Source organism: Carettochelys insculpta, chromosome 3, assembly GCF_033958435.1.
Source record: "Carettochelys insculpta isolate YL-2023 chromosome 3, ASM3395843v1, whole genome shotgun sequence".
NCBI classification, from domain to species: domain Eukaryota; kingdom Metazoa; phylum Chordata; order Testudines; family Carettochelyidae; genus Carettochelys; species Carettochelys insculpta.
In genome coordinates, this window is record NC_134139.1 from 75,804,806 (window position 1) to 75,820,194 (window position 15,389).

Below are 15,389 nucleotides of genomic sequence, written 5' to 3' on the forward strand. Positions count from 1 at the left end.
TCCATCCTATTTGATTTGTCAGTTTTTATTGCAATTTTTTTCTTTTTGGTCCTCTGTACTTGTGTATGTCAGTCTGTATTGGAAATGAAATTGATCTGAAGAAGTGGGTCTGTCCCACGAAAGTTCATCATGGAATAAACCATTTTGTTAGTCTTTAAAGTGCTATATTTCTGCTGCTTTGTTTTGTTGGCGTACAAACTAACACGGCTACCTCTCTGTTACTAAAGTAGTTGAGTTCAGCAGACAAAACAAGTTAGCATCAGGCAATGTGAACTCCCGTTTTTTGTTGAGCACTGTTTAATTTGCATGTTTCTGGTAAACACTACACAGGACTAAGAGTGTTTTTCTGAAATATACAACCTATTAACACATGATGTTGCTGCTGGATAATGTTCTGTATGGGTTGGTGACTTGCTTTTGAATATGGCTTGATAGAAAGGACTTGGGAATGGGTCTAGAAAGAAGACCACAGGGATGGGCAGAGCAGTCCTTGGAGAACCATTTAAACTAGCAAGTTAGAGGAGAAGGCTTGATTGGTGATGTAAATCTCATTTTGAGTTTCCTCTGGGATTAACAAACCCCAAAGTGGAGAAGGGATTTGACCCAGTACAGCTCATGTGGTTTGTGTGTGGAGCAGTGTGGGGGAAACTGCCTCTGCACATTTCCTAATATAAGCGTTGATGCAATCCACATTCTGAGCTCTTGCAATTTTATTTAGGCATGCAGTTAAAGCTGACTGAATAGCAGGAAATATTTTCCAAATGTTTTCTTATTGAATTCATAGGTAAATTTTGATTGAACCATGTTTGACTTTTTGTGATCAAACATTGGAGAACGGAAGTTTCACTAGCACGAATAATTTAGAGAAGTAGATTTCAAGTTCAAATTCATGTCAAATAGAATTCTACATTTTAAAATTCAGTTTGTGATGTATGGGTCAGTAATTTTGGTCATCCAGTCAAGGAACAGAAACTTTACTGTGTGATTTCAGCTGTAATTACCAGCACAGTAGAAATTGCACTGTTTGTATATTTGTGATGAGCTGTTCAGTGACTTCCAGACCATGAATTATTCACTGTAGAAATTTGCAAATAATTTTGTAGAATGAGTCCATCAGAGAATTTTGCAATTGGCTTGTAGAAAATTCATGAACAGAAAAAAAGGCTTAATTTGTCTAATAGTTTGTTTTCAATTGTTCACGCAGCTCTAATTCTGATTGTGTTAGCCTTCATGCTACTACTATAAGAATTCTAAGCATGCCCCACTTTTCTCTTAGTTTGGAGAAAATGAGCCCATAACATACGGAAATGTGTTTCTTATATAAAACTAGTTAAAGACATTTTCTGGAAATGTCCCTGGCTGATCCCAGAGGACTTGTGAGATGACCCAACTGCCAACAAGCAAAAGCGTTTGTCGTTCAATGTATTTTAGTGATTACTGTGGTATGAAATGGGTAAATTATCTACCAGGAATGCCCCAGAATGTCTTGAGGTGAAGTGTTTGGGGATTTACATAGTATTTCAGATCTATGATCAGCTGATGCCTTTTGTTGACTGCAATGTATAACACATGCACCTTATTATATAGACTGTAAATTCCCTGGCTTCCAGGTAACCTCTTGTAGTACAGAAGTGCTACCTTTCTTGATTAGACTATAGTAGACCACCAACTTAAGTGGAGATTGCATTCTAGTAACCTTGCGTAAGTCAAATCTCCTGCACAACGTGGGGGAGCTAGGAAATGTATGAGGGCACCAGCTCTGGTCAGTTTCCTAGCTCCAGTGAGTGGAGGGGAACCAGGGACCAGGCAGTAGCCTGGCTCCCTGCTCCCTTCCACTTGCAGGAGCCGGGAAACTTGGCTCCCACAGTGAGGAGGGGAGCTGAGAACCAGGTGACAGCCTGGCCTCTGGATCCCATCTGCTGGCAGGAGCTGGGAAACTGATCAGCACATCGCTGGTCAATTTCCTGGCTTCTGCCAGTGAGGTGGAGCCAGGCACTGCTGCCTACCCAGCTTTCCCCATCTGGGAGAAACTGCTGGGCAGACAGCTGTGGTGGCACGGCTTCTCCCAGTTGGGGGAATCAGGCAGGCAGACAGCTGCAGCGTGGCTTTGAGTTGCGCTTAACTCGCATTGATGCAAGGTAAGTGCAACTTGAACTCATGCATTTTGGGAGTTTATTATACAGTAAACTCTCTTGTATCTGGTATTCTTTCAGCCAGAACTTTCAGATAACCAGCACAAACATGCTGCTTGTTCTGAGAGCAAAACTGACAGAAGTCACCCCTGGCCATCACTTCCAGAATTTTTTCAGCAGGATCCCCAGTCCCAGAGTTGTCCCTGGCCGCAGAGTTGCCAGTGCTGCCCCATGCCCTGGTGGGATCCCTCGGCCCAGAGCTGTCAGCGTTTTCTTAACCCCAGCCGGGGTTCCCACGGCTTTGTCTCTCTCCGCTGCCTGTGCCTCTCCCGAGCTCCATCTGTGCCTCCCCTGCTGCTCTCCGTTCACAGGCATATTTAGATATCCATCAACCTCCCGGTCCTGAGGTTACCGGATATGAAAGAGTTTACTGTATTTATACTACGTCTCACTAAACTATCTGACAAGAGACTGCGCTTTGTACCAAAATGATTCGTCTTCCTGTTTGGAAAGCAACGAGCACATTGTGAGGCTACCATAATATGGACAATTGCGAAAGCATCGCTCATTATTCCACACTTATGGCTTTGACTTGATACTTAAGTCAGGCGTTCCACCATTCCAGATTATAACACTTATTGTCTGAGCACAGAATGAATTTGAGAATTTACAAGTCAATCTGCCAATTAGTATGTGAGTTAAAATTAGTTTTAAAATGGAGCCTCTAAGAAATATAGCCCTGGCGTCCAACCATTTTGCATGTGCATCGTGGGTCATCATATGAGAGAATAATGCAGCCTCATTTCTTCCCCTATACTTAGATCTGCATGGGCTACATTTGAATAATTCTTTTAAGTTTAGCAATGAGTTTGTCACTATTTTTCACACCCGAACGTGTCTCCCTCAGCAAAGGGTGATAGATAACAGGCTATTTCAGACAATTCAACCAAGAACTGCTGACTTTCATAATGACTGACATCGCCAGTGTTCCCAGTGGGAGTGCAGCTACAGCTGCTCACTGGCAGCTGTTATTGTCAAAGGGATTGAAGGGATTGACTGACTTAGCTCCTGACAGCAGTGGGCACTCATCTTCTCAAAGCGTAATTTAGCATCTCCCACATGAGAACAAGTGGGACATGGTGGTCATTTACGAAGAGGACAATTTTATGAGCTTCTTGGAAGAGCTTAGTTTTCTGCTTTTTCTAACAGAAACTCTGTTGTGAAAAATTATGCCAAAATAATTAGTAAGCCTAAATTTTATTTTTCAAAAGTCACCAGTTGCACCCAGCTATTCAACAGAGAAGGTAGAAAATGGAAATCTGAGGGGTGAACATAGATTAGGACAGGAGGAAGATGGCATTTGGAGTGTAGGTGTACGGTTAGGTATAGGGATCACCTAGATGATCAGAAGCATGGAGACCCTGCCTTACAAGAGGTGACCTAAGGAGCATGGATTGTTTAACTTGCCAAAAGAGAGCTGGTGGGAGATAGTGTTGGTCTCCTCAAAGATCCCAGAAGGATAAACATCTTTCTTTTCTGGAATTTTGGTAAAGGGCCAGTGTTGGCACTTGGCACGAGACTAAATGGATATAAACTAGCCATCAATAAGTTTAGGCTTGAAATTAGAGAAAGGTTTCTTATCATCAGAGGAATGAAATGCTAGAACAGCCCTTCTGTGGCAGGTGGAAACCAGCTAATTGGTTTCAAGATAGAGCTTGAAAAGTTTATGGAGAGGAGAGTACAACGTGACTGTCTACAATAGCATATAACCTGTCATCAAAATATCTCAAAAGGCAGAAGATGGGACACTAAATGAAGGGGGTTTGAGTTACTACTGAGAATTCGTTCCTATATGTCTGACCTGTGTTGGGGCTTGTCCACATGCTGAGGGTCTTCCCTGTCACCATATCTGTGGTCCAAAGGAATGTTGATGTTAATATTTAATAAATTCATTAGAACTATTACATGATAACATTCTGTTTGAGTTTCTTGTTTAGTGTTCCTGTATGACATTTTTAATTTAAAAGAACAAAGAAGTTCAAAACCTACCAACAAAAGCTACAATGGTGTTAAGTTTGAACGTACAGAGGAGGTGGCTCCCGCAAGAATAGGTTTATAATGCAATTTAATATCCAAGTGTGGTTCCTATCAGCTGACTCAGGATTGTGGGGCTCAAGTAATGGGATTGTTTAAATGTGATGTGGACATTTAGGGTTGGGCTGGAACCTGGGATCTGGGACCCAGCAATGAGTAGGTGGGAGGGAGGGTCAGTCACTGCAATTTAGACATACCTCTAGGCAGTAGAATGAGAAATAAAAATGTCAAATTTTGATACCCAAAAATGCATCTTTACCCAGTAGTGACATAGTGCGGTTGGAAGGAATGACTTCAATGTGTTGGGTTTTTTTAAATCGCTGTAATCTGGTCTAGCGTCACACAGAACATGATAATATTGAAGCTAAAACAAAGTGACTTTTTTTTGCTGAAAAAGCTAGACAGCATCACGAACATGGTATGTTAGTTAGCTTAAGTTTCACTGAATTGTTTCAGTTGAAAAATATATATATATATATATAATGTTTCATTCTGACATTTTTTAAATTAAAACTTTTGATTCTTCAGCAGAAAAATGACTTCTGAGTTTCAAAATTTCCTGTAATGTTAAAAAAATCAGAAACATTTGGCAAAAATCAAAATTAAACCAAACCATTTAGATTTAGCTGAAATGAAATATTTGACATAGGGGCTATGTCTACACTAGCCCCAGAACTTTGAAAGGGGCATGATAATGAACCTAACTGAAAGATGCTAATGAGGCGCTGCCATGAATATAGGGCATCTCTTTAGCGTAATGGGGGCAGTTGCATGGCTCATCTACATGAGGCTCTTTTCAATAGTACACCACACATTTTGAAATCCCCTTATTCCTATAACCAAATTTCCTGGAAGAAGGGGCTTCCGGAAGGAGTATTTCCTTCTGGGTGATCCCCCGGGGGCCGCACGTCTATACACTTTTTTGGAGTCCGGAAGAGCTTCTTCTGGACTCCAAATCTTGTGCCCATATGCTAACGAAGCACCAGATATTTACATCCATGCCTCATTTGCATTTTCCAAGCTGTTCATTAGCATGTCGTTTTTGGAACAATTGGCATGTATAGAAACTGCCTAGAGGTTTTATTTATTGATGTGCCAAGATCATTGAAAAAAAGAGTGTTTGGTTCAACTGGCCACATTTTGTGTCAACTGAAGATAATGAGCAAAGCTGTTGGATCATGTAGTGAAGTAGCTGAATGCAAGGGGTCAGCTGGGTTTGAATTTCAGGATTAGAGGCAGTTATTGACGAGAACTAGTAACTGTCTTTCAGTATTCAGTAAGCACCCTGTCCTATGTCATTTCAGGGCATCCAAGTGAGTCCCAAAGGATCAGCCTTTTTATTTCTTTTATGTAGCTTTGAAGTTGTAATCAGCCTCCAGAACAGACTGACTTCCAATTCCTCATCCACATCTTCCTACAAAAAGCTGAAAGTTACCACTGTGGAATATTGTTTCTGCATCTACTTGCCCAAACTCTCTATGTCAAAAACAGAGTTACCAGCTCTAAGAACAGTGAAGTATTTATTGATGACTTAGTCAATATGATTAACTAATCAGAAACTGGATAGATAGGGACAATGTTTAGAGGGAATTCTTAACTGACCACAGTGCTAGACAGAGTATCTTCTGTGGGATTGTTACATATTGATCAGGGTGCAGGTTGTAAAGCTCTTTCTTGCAAGCTGGAACTCTGCCCAGGCACTGCAGAATCTGCTCCAGGCTGCACAGAGCACATTTTGTATCTTTCAGCCAAAGCAGGAGTCAAGGACAATATGTCTCTGGCTGAGATACAGCTTGGTCTTCTTTGGAAATGTGACAGGATTGCTGTAATGGAATGAGGGATTCCATTAACATGATGAATGGGTCCCAGGAAGCTACTTGTGTTTTAAAGTGGCATGTTTTCCTCCTAGGCTGTCTGAGACGATCCCTACTCCTCAGTGTATGCAGAAGCAAAAGCAAAGTCTTTGTAGTTCTGACTAGCGCAGAGGCAGCCTGTTGGTTTTAGTCTGTTCTGAGGGAATCAGAAGGTATCATATGCTCTGTGTGATAGTCACTCAGAGCTACATTGCTTATGCTTACGTGTCAAGTGAATAAAAAAGCGCTCTTCAGCTTCTTTTTATTATGGACAATTGATATCTTGGTGGCTATCTGCAGAAATAGAGATGAGCAAGGGTAAGGGGGTGACACACTGCTGAGGCACCTCCTCCTGGCCCTTTGGAAATTAGCTTAATCTGGCCTTCAGAGTAACATCTCTTGGCACCTGGCAGTGTCTCGCTCACAGTTACCTCAGGCCCCATGCCCCTCCCAGACCATGGAATACTGCCCCATGGTAGTGCCCCACACTACCATGTACTACCACTCAGGGTACTGCCCCATACTACTGCCCCACACTCTGGGGTCCTCCCCTCCTAGGGAACCTCAAACTCCTATGCACACCTTGCCTCAGTGACCCACTGCCAGTTATTATCTAGCCCCTTACCTCAGGGGCAAACTGCAGTCTGAAGTAGCCACTCATCATTGGCAAGGGGGTTTGGATCTGCTGCCTTCTGCTGCCCTGGATCTCTCCCTGAAGCCCTGGTACCCTTTAGGGTCTCTGGCCCTACAGCCTGGAAGGGAGCGGGGGTCAGGCTAGCCTACTCAGTCTCAGGAAGCCTTTGTGGCTTCCCTGGCAGCCAGGTCCCTCCTGCTCCATGGCTATGTCTACTTACAGTGCGATTTCAAAAGGGGAGGTTTTGCAAGTGAGCATCTACACACAAAAAGTGGATCAAGGTCATGAACCACTCTTTCAAAAGACAGCGTCCACACAGCCCAGGGCGCCCTTTCTAAAGAGAGGGCCAGGAAATGCTGTCGACAGGGTCACATGGCGAACAAGCCCTTCTGGGGGGTGGCTGCAGACCCCCGTTTCATTAAAGGGCCCCTTCCTACCACCCTTGCCCTGCACACGCTGTGAGCTGCTTTGCCACCCAGAGCATCGCAGGCGCTGACCATGGAGAGGAGCCACCATGGGGAACAGTATGTACCCCCCCAGCAGCTCCCTGATGTTCTACCCATTGAGGCTGTGAGCCACTTGTTGCTGGTGGCCATCCTGCACTGGGCCACGCTGCTAGTCACCCTTCTACAGGCCGTCCTTGCATGGCAATGCCTGCGCCCCCTCCCTCAGGTGATCAGGTGTCCGTGGGGACTACCTCACTAGCAGTGAGTGGTGGGACCGGCTGGTGCTGGGCAATTTGGATGATGACTGCCGGCTCCAGAACATTTCTGGAGCTATGTCACTGGCTCACTCCAGCCCTCCAGCACCAGGACACTTGGATGCGGCCCATGCTTCCTCTGCAGAAGAGTGTAGTCATCACCCTCTCAAAGGTGGTCACCTGGAACAGCCACTGATCTGTTGGCCATGAGCTCGGGGTGGGCAAGGTACCGTCAGGGCTGTCCTCATGGAGGTAAAGCTGTGCTCAGGTCACAAACCCACCGCGCGTAGTGGGGAGGGGGCTCCTGCAGGTTGTCCAGGCAATCAACAACATCCTTCTCTGCTGGGTCATCTGCTTCGGGGACCTTGCCGTTGTCCTTACAGGGTTTGCAGAGTTGGGCTTCCCCTACTGCTTCGGGGCTCTGGATGGGATCCATATAGCCATCCAGGCCCTGGACCACAGTGCTGGCACATATGTCTACCAGAAGGGGTACCATGCTGTGGTGCCCCAGACCCTCATGTATGCCAGGGGGCATTTTATGGATGTCTGTGTGTGGGCTGGTCTGGGGAAGCCCATGATGCCCAGGTTTTTTGGAACTCTTGGTTCAGCCACAGGATGCAGGAGGGGACCTACATCCCCCATGGGAGCACCCAGTTTGGGACAACGCCATGCCTCCTGCATAGTGGCTGACACCACGTACCCCGCCCCTACACCCGTGCCTAATATAGCCCTACATGGGACACACTGACCCCACCCAAGACCTATTCAATGTGCACCTGAACTGGGCTTGGAACACCATGGAGGAGGTGTTCGGGTGCCTGAAGGGACTCTTTCAGTGCCACCTAATGCGCCTGGGGGTTGGCCTCCACAACGTTCTGGCCGTGGTGGGGGTTTGCTGTGATCTTGATAATATTGTGGTCACAGTTAGGTGCAGTCAGCTACCAGCCAGTGCCACCAGGCACGACAGAACAGGGCGAGGATCAGGGAGGCCCTCTGGGAGGCCTTTGTGCGGGGTCCCCAGTGATAGTCTCCCAGGCACCCTCCACCATGACACCCACAGCACGGGTGAGGATGTCCAGGCTGCCTGCTACCCAGTCCCAGGCTGTCTGCTCCAATGCCAGCCAGTCCTGCACAATGGACATCATAGCCTGCAGGGCACCTGTGTGGGTGGCAGTTGCTGCTTCCTCCTCCTCCGCCTGGTAGTGCCGGCACACACCACAATGGCATCCCTACGTGGGCTCAGGCGGTGGTGTCCCAGCCTCCTTGCCCGCTGCTTCCAGGGTTTCTCTGGCCATGGATGGGGCTTGTCCGGCCCCTGAATGGTGGACCTGTGGTGACAGAAGGGGACAGAGAGATGGCCCATCAGTCCTGCAATCTGGCCCCAGGGGCCGTGACCCCTGCCCCCCTTCATCTGATGACCCAGGGACCCTGTTGGATCCCAGGTATGGAGGCAGGTCCCCACATAATGGGGCTCACACCAGGAGCAGTCTGCCCCCATCACATGACTGGATTTTTGTATTGAGTATGGAAGCTATTTTAATGCCCAATGTGGCCATTGGCCCCAAATATTGTGCTGAGGGGTGGGCTGTATGAGGTATCTAATGAAAGCTGCTGATGCCCTGTATTTATGTATGATATTTCTATGTCTGTATTGTGTATATAGGTAAAGTTATAGATTTTTAGCTATGTAGCTGTATTAGAAAAAGTTTCAGTATTAAGCTTCACAATAGGAGGTTTGAACTCATCCCCAACCCAGATGAATGGACTATAAACAAAGGCTCAGACATTGAACCCACTTTCCAGATGCTTGGGCTTTGTCAATGGAATGCAGCCCACTGGTCAGGCGACCTGGACTGAAACAAAAGAACAGGTCCATCCCAGAAATTTGAGACAGTCTCCTGGGATTCATCCAGTGGCAGTTTGCCACAACAGCCCACCTGAGTCAGGTGGGTGAGGACTCTCAAGGGATTATGGGAAGAAGGGGCTTGGTCCCTGAACACAGGAGAGAACAATGGTGTGAACTTAGCAGTGTCAATCTGGGAGCTTTTCTCTTTTGGTCCCCAAGGGTCCATGTCCCAGCATGTGGACCCCAGCAGGCCAGATCTACAATGCTCCAATAACTGACTGTATGTAACCTGAGATGAAATTTCAGAGACTTTCAAGAATCAGCAAATATAACATTATTGGCCTGCATCAGTAGTCATAATTGATGTCTGTAAAATATTGTTTTAACAATTCTTCTCTAATCCTGTTCTTTCTTTTTTTACTAATAAATCTTTAGATACTTAGATCTAAAGAATTGGCAAGCGTGTTGTTTCGGTAAGATCCATGTATATATTAACGGGGGCCTGGGGCTGGGCCCTTTGGGGTCTGGAAGAATCTGTGTGGTGTTGGTGAAACAGGCTTAAGAGCCCCTCATCTGAATTTGGGGGTTGTTGGTTTGGGCTGGTAGAGCAGCTGGGAAGTCTGTGAGTTTGCTTGTGTGGCTTCTGACTGGCCAAGGGGCTGGCAGCAGTGCTGTGGTGGCTGGTTGAATTTGCCTTAGTGAGAAGGAAATCCCAGCCTGGGGCTGTAATAGCCTGGTTTTTAAGCAAGGTCACCCTGGATTGATTTTTCTGACCGTGCCCAGAAACCCTGTCCTATTACACGCCCCCATTCTCTCGCCCCAGGCACATGGGTTGTGGTGGTGTCCATGGGTGTGAGTGCTGAGCGCTGTTCAAGGCCTGCTCTGTTGCCCAAGGGATGTGGCCATCTTGGATGCATCCGGACAAGAGCCTGGTGGCTGTGTGGTGCACCCCTCCTGACCCCACCCACACTGGTTCACTGGTTACCTACCTGAGGGTCCCTCAATGAATTTGGGGGAGGCCTGGGTGGACGGGGCCTGGCTCAAGGAGCTGGAGGGGATTGTGATCACCAGGGACCCATCATCCTCTGATGACAGTTCTGGCTCTCATTCTTGGGTTGTGCCTGAGGGCCCCAGCTGGTCTTGGGGCTCAGCCTCGGGTGCCGCCATATTCAGGGTAGCCTCTGGCTCGGCTGCGTCCTTAAGCCCGAGGAGCCAGTCCAGGTCCTTGTAGTGAGGGCAGCCAGTGGCCAAGTCTCTGGTCCAGCAGTAGGCCTGCCTGCGCTCCTTCACCTTCCAGCTGCGTGGGAGGGGTGACCCTGGCTGGTCAGTCCTGTTGACAGACATGCAAACATTGCAGTGTTCCGGCGCCGGCTGCTCATGTGAAGGAGCACCTCTTTGTCCCCTACAGTTCCCACAGGTCCTTTACTACCACCTGGCTCCAGGAGGGACCTCTTCGTCTGCCCATGACTGGCATCCTGGGATCACTAAGATGAGTCAGAGGGAAGCCCCTGGGGGAGGGTTCAGGCGTCCTGGGCACTGGCCACAGGGCCGGTGGGGATCCTCAGGAAGCTGGAACGTTGGCTGGAGAGCATGCTGGAGTGGGGTCATGCTCTCCCTGTTTCCAGCACACTCTCAGCTTCCTGACACGGGGTTTCTGGGTCCCTGTGTCTTTAAACACAGTCAGAGGCTGAGCCCATAGAGCCCTGATTGTGCTGGCAGGGGCATCTGCAAGCTCCAGCTGGCCGGCACCATGGGCGACCCCCTCTTTCAAAAGAGTGGCCGGAGAAGCTTCTACACACATGTTCTTTTGAAAGAAGCTTTCGAAAGAGGGGTTCTTCCTGAAATGGGGAAGGAAGAGCGATTTTGAAAGGAGCACCGCATTCTTTCAATTTACTTTTGAAAGAATGCTTTTTTGCATATAGACGCTCCATGGGATCTTTTGAAAGAACCTTCTTCTTTCGATACATATTTCAGAAGAACTTGCTAGTGTAGACACAGCCATTAGGTGTAGACGCTCCATGGGATCTTTCGAAAGAGGCCATCCTTTTGAAAATTATTTCAAAAGGACTTGCTAGGGTAGCACAGCTGGAGCAAGAGTCTTCTCTCTTCTCCCAGACCCCCTATTTATACAGCCCCAGCTGGGCCCAAATTGGCAGCTAATTGCCTCAACTGCTGGCTCCACAGCCTCACTCCTCTCCCAGGGTGGGGTGACCACCCAGCTACAGCAAGAGAGAACTATGGATATAGCTTAGCTTTGAAAATAGTTGGAACTAAGAAGGACTGAAGGTCTAATTTAAAGCTCTTTTCAGACCACCTAGTTCTAGCTGAGCATGGGCCATAATGACTCATTTTTTCCAATTAGTTAAGATTCTTTTGCACATTTTCTTTAGTGGCCTGGACTGTAACGTCTTTTTTTTTTTTTTGTATGTTAGGCACAAATAACGATTTTGTTGCCACTTTAATGTAAAAAATCGTACAGGCCCAGGAAAAATTCAGAAACATGCCAGGAAAGCCTGTTTTGTATTCCTGTTTGAGTGCCTGTAGACCCTCAGTGGTAAATTTTCTCTATACATAACACCAACTGCTATAAAAGATTTCAGTACTAGACAGTAACAGTGTTTAGCATTTTCCCCTTGTTCCAGCTCAAGCATAAAATCTACTCACCTTTCCTTTATGTTGAAGGTAACAGAGGAAAGGAAATGTACTTACTTCACAGTAACTGGAGTTCTTCAAGTGGGGGTCCCTATGGGTTGGTTTCTACAGCAAAGTTATTCTGAACTAACTACCCTTGCATCTACACAACGCAACCATTATTTTCAAATAAACTCAAAGTAGCGGTTGGTTCATTTCAAAATTGGTAAACCTCATTGCATGAGGACTAGTGCCTATTTCAAATAGCTACTTTGAAAGAGGTGCAGTTAAGCCAGGGAATAGAGACTGTTTTGAAACAGCCAGTGCTCCAGGGTAAGGGCTTGAGGCAACCCCCACCCCCTCTGCCATAAGCACCCTTGCCCACCCCCTGCAGGCAACGGGGCCTGGAAACTACTTGCAGCTGCAAGTTGGGAGTGGTAGAGGCACCTCCTCTCCCACCACGCTCACCTCAGGAGGACAGGAGTGTCAGCCTGCTCTGCCCTGCAGCCCACCTTTGCAGGCGGTGGGAACCCGAGAGCTGAGGACGTGGTGTGAAAGGATGAGTGGAATTAGTCCAGCTCACACCTGATAAAAGAGGGTAGCCCACAGGGGAGGCATATAACAAGGGCCATATTTTTGTATTTCCTCTCCTTCCTGCTTCATTACTTTTGTTAAAATATTTTTAGCAGAAAGAATGAAATTAACTTATAAGCTTGGGGGTGGAGAAGGAAGAAGAACCATAGAAGTCATGAATGGAATTTTTTGTAAACTCTTTATTAATTAGTTTTGCCAAACAGATAATGGACTCTGAAATTCGTTTGCTAAAAAGTTTCAGTGTGAACACCACACTCACCTGCCACAAAGAATGCCTTTGTGACAGCAGGTACCATCAGCTTATGGCAACAGTTGAAAATAACATTTTAATTTTGTATGCAACAATGTAAACTTCAAAAATAGTAAACTATAACTTTTGTTTTCCTTTTTACATAGCATGTGATCTATCACAGATAGAAATTTAATGGCGAAACTAAATCGCATAAGTAAACATCCTGGTGCTTACAAGTTTCATAAAAAGGTGTTACATTACATTTGATGTAAATATCTTACAGTTCTTTTTGAAACTCACAACTGTAGAGTAAAAGCAACTGGCATTTCACCTCGTTAGGTACATCATAAACCGTGTTTCTCTAGACCTGGCTGTTGCAGCTTCCTTCTTAATTTTAAATAAGATTTGTACATGTACGGCTACTTTTCCTTTTACTCACACCAGTGTAGATCAAGAGTAACTCCACGTGGGGGATAACTTCTGTGCAAGCGAGAAGAGAATCAGGCCCACAGGGCATAAACTTGCGGTGTCTGAGCTCCCCAGCATTCCCACTGAAAACCATGACTCATACAGTGGGTGCTCCTTGACTTCACTGGGCGTTTTGGGCACACTAGGGCCTCCCCTACATTGGAAAATGGCACAAGTTACTTGAAGTGTGACCTGATTCTACACAGACCAAGACTAGGATGCTGAAGAAGGCACTGTATTTCTCTGGCATGATGTTAAACGAGGACCGCAGTCATGTGCAATAATTAGGAGGCTGGGCTCTAGACTGCTTGTCCTGTATTACTTCAGTGCAAGCCTTGTAGCACTTTAACCTTGCCTTTGTCCTGGCACAATGTGCGCTCATCTTCACGGAGCAGTTTCCTAATCTCTCGCCTCTCCCCAAAAGATTTGCTTTTGGTTCTTTGAAAACTTTTCAAGTTAAGAGTAAAGCACTGGTGGAAAAGAAACACATGATGTAGCATAGCATTTGCTCATTTTACATCACAGTGTGTGATGCCTCATTCAGCTTCTAATGTTCTAAACATCAGCCCTGCTTCTCATGAAAATGGATCTTTTACATGATATAAGCAAAGATCATTTGGCTATTCATTACATTCATTGAAAAAGAGGGGAGAGGTTCCGGTTTTGATTTTTTTTTTTGAAGCGGTACTTGTAAGTGAAAGGTTTGATGTGAAAAAAGTGCAAGCAAATTGGACATGCCAAAACTTGATGCCGTAGATATCAAAACTGTACAGGTATGTACATAAATTGGCCATGTGTGCTTCGCAAGAAAAGACCCTTGAATCATAACATCCAATCACAGAGCTTCGATAAAGAGACCGTTAATGAGCAAAGGATGACATGGAAGGGCGAGTTCTCCTGCTTTTGCTTTGCAGTCCTGAGACAATGTCTCCATTCCCTTCGGGGATCTCTTCCTTCTTGTGCACTTTGAGGTGGGTGAGCAGCTTCATTAGCCAGACATCCCATTCCTCTGGTAAGAGCAGGAGGAGGAAGCCCAAGCCAATGATGACAATGGCAATTACACGGACACTGTTGAAGACAATTTCACTCGTGTAGTGATCAACAACTGCATGAAACATTGAACTAGTATTATTAAAAGGGACACACCATTAGGGCAGCATTTTTCTCTCTCTCTCTCTCACACACACACACCACAATACATTGCATGCAGAGAAGCAGCAAAGGGCAGGGTTTTAACATAGGTGGAATCTCGCTCGCTTGGAATATGAGGTTGCATCTCTGTCACTCCCCTAAGATGGCTTGGATGACTACAGGTAAAAATAAGCAAATAAACAAACAGTGGTCTTAACTCCCATTAGTGAATCCTCGTTGGTTCACTCAGGTTAAAACAGCAGTGACGACAGGGCAAGGCAGCCCTTAACTTGGGCTAGTAACCTGAACTCAGCCTACAGGGGACCCTGGGGAGGGATGCGAGCTGCCAACCTCAGTGAAAAACTGGCTTGTGTTCACTGCTCCTTTAACCACACCTTTCTGTGGTGCAGCTGTACCTAAGGTGCCCCAAATGTGCTGAGCGCTGGTGGTTCTTTGAACTATTCATTACAGCGAGGAGGTTAGACTTTCACTTGCATTGGTTAAGTGTAAACAACCTCACACTTGGATTCAGTGGCAAAGGACATTGCATAAGCACTGCGCTCATCTGCCCAAGCAAAGCTCTCAGAATATGTCTCTTTTAATTGCAGGCCGTGACTCTCAAGATGGTCATCAGCTGCTGTCTGGGGTTGGGTACAAAATGGGGGTATGAACCTGATCCTATTCCCTTTATTTCCTCTACTGAGGTGTCTTTACGTAGCCACTCGCAACTGTCCTCCTCACATCTTGGCTGTAACCCACACCCTTTCGTACTGAGCCCTGCCATGCCACCTGGGTAGCACAAAAGATGCTAGGGTACTGCTGCCCTGCACCAGCTGGGAGCGTGTGACTGTGCAGTCATGGCATATACAGATCTGCTCTGATCATGTAGCAACAGCTCACATTTACATGGCGCCTTGCAGCAAACACCCTCAAAGTGGCATACAAAGACAGCTAAGCATCAGTCCTGTTAGATAAATGAGAAAATGGTGGCCCCCCAGAGCTCAAGGGACTTGCCCTGAGACACACAGAGTCAGTGGCTGAATTGGGAGCAGAATCAAAGGCTTTTAACTCACA

General features: G+C 46.3%; 1 protein-coding gene across 1 annotated transcript in view; it reads right to left on the minus strand.

Annotated features, from left to right (window-relative positions):
• Positions 1 to 12,703: 12,703 nt before the first annotated feature.
• The window catches only part of SLC35F3 (solute carrier family 35 member F3), a 96,414-nt gene continuing 93,728 nt past the window's right edge, over positions 12,704 to 15,389 (minus strand). Inside the window, exon 7 of the mRNA XM_074990157.1 lies at positions 12,704 to 14,289. Coding sequence (XP_074846258.1) covers positions 14,045 to 14,289 — 245 coding nt within the window. The 3' untranslated portion in view covers positions 12,704 to 14,044. The remainder of the gene's footprint in view (positions 14,290 to 15,389) is intronic.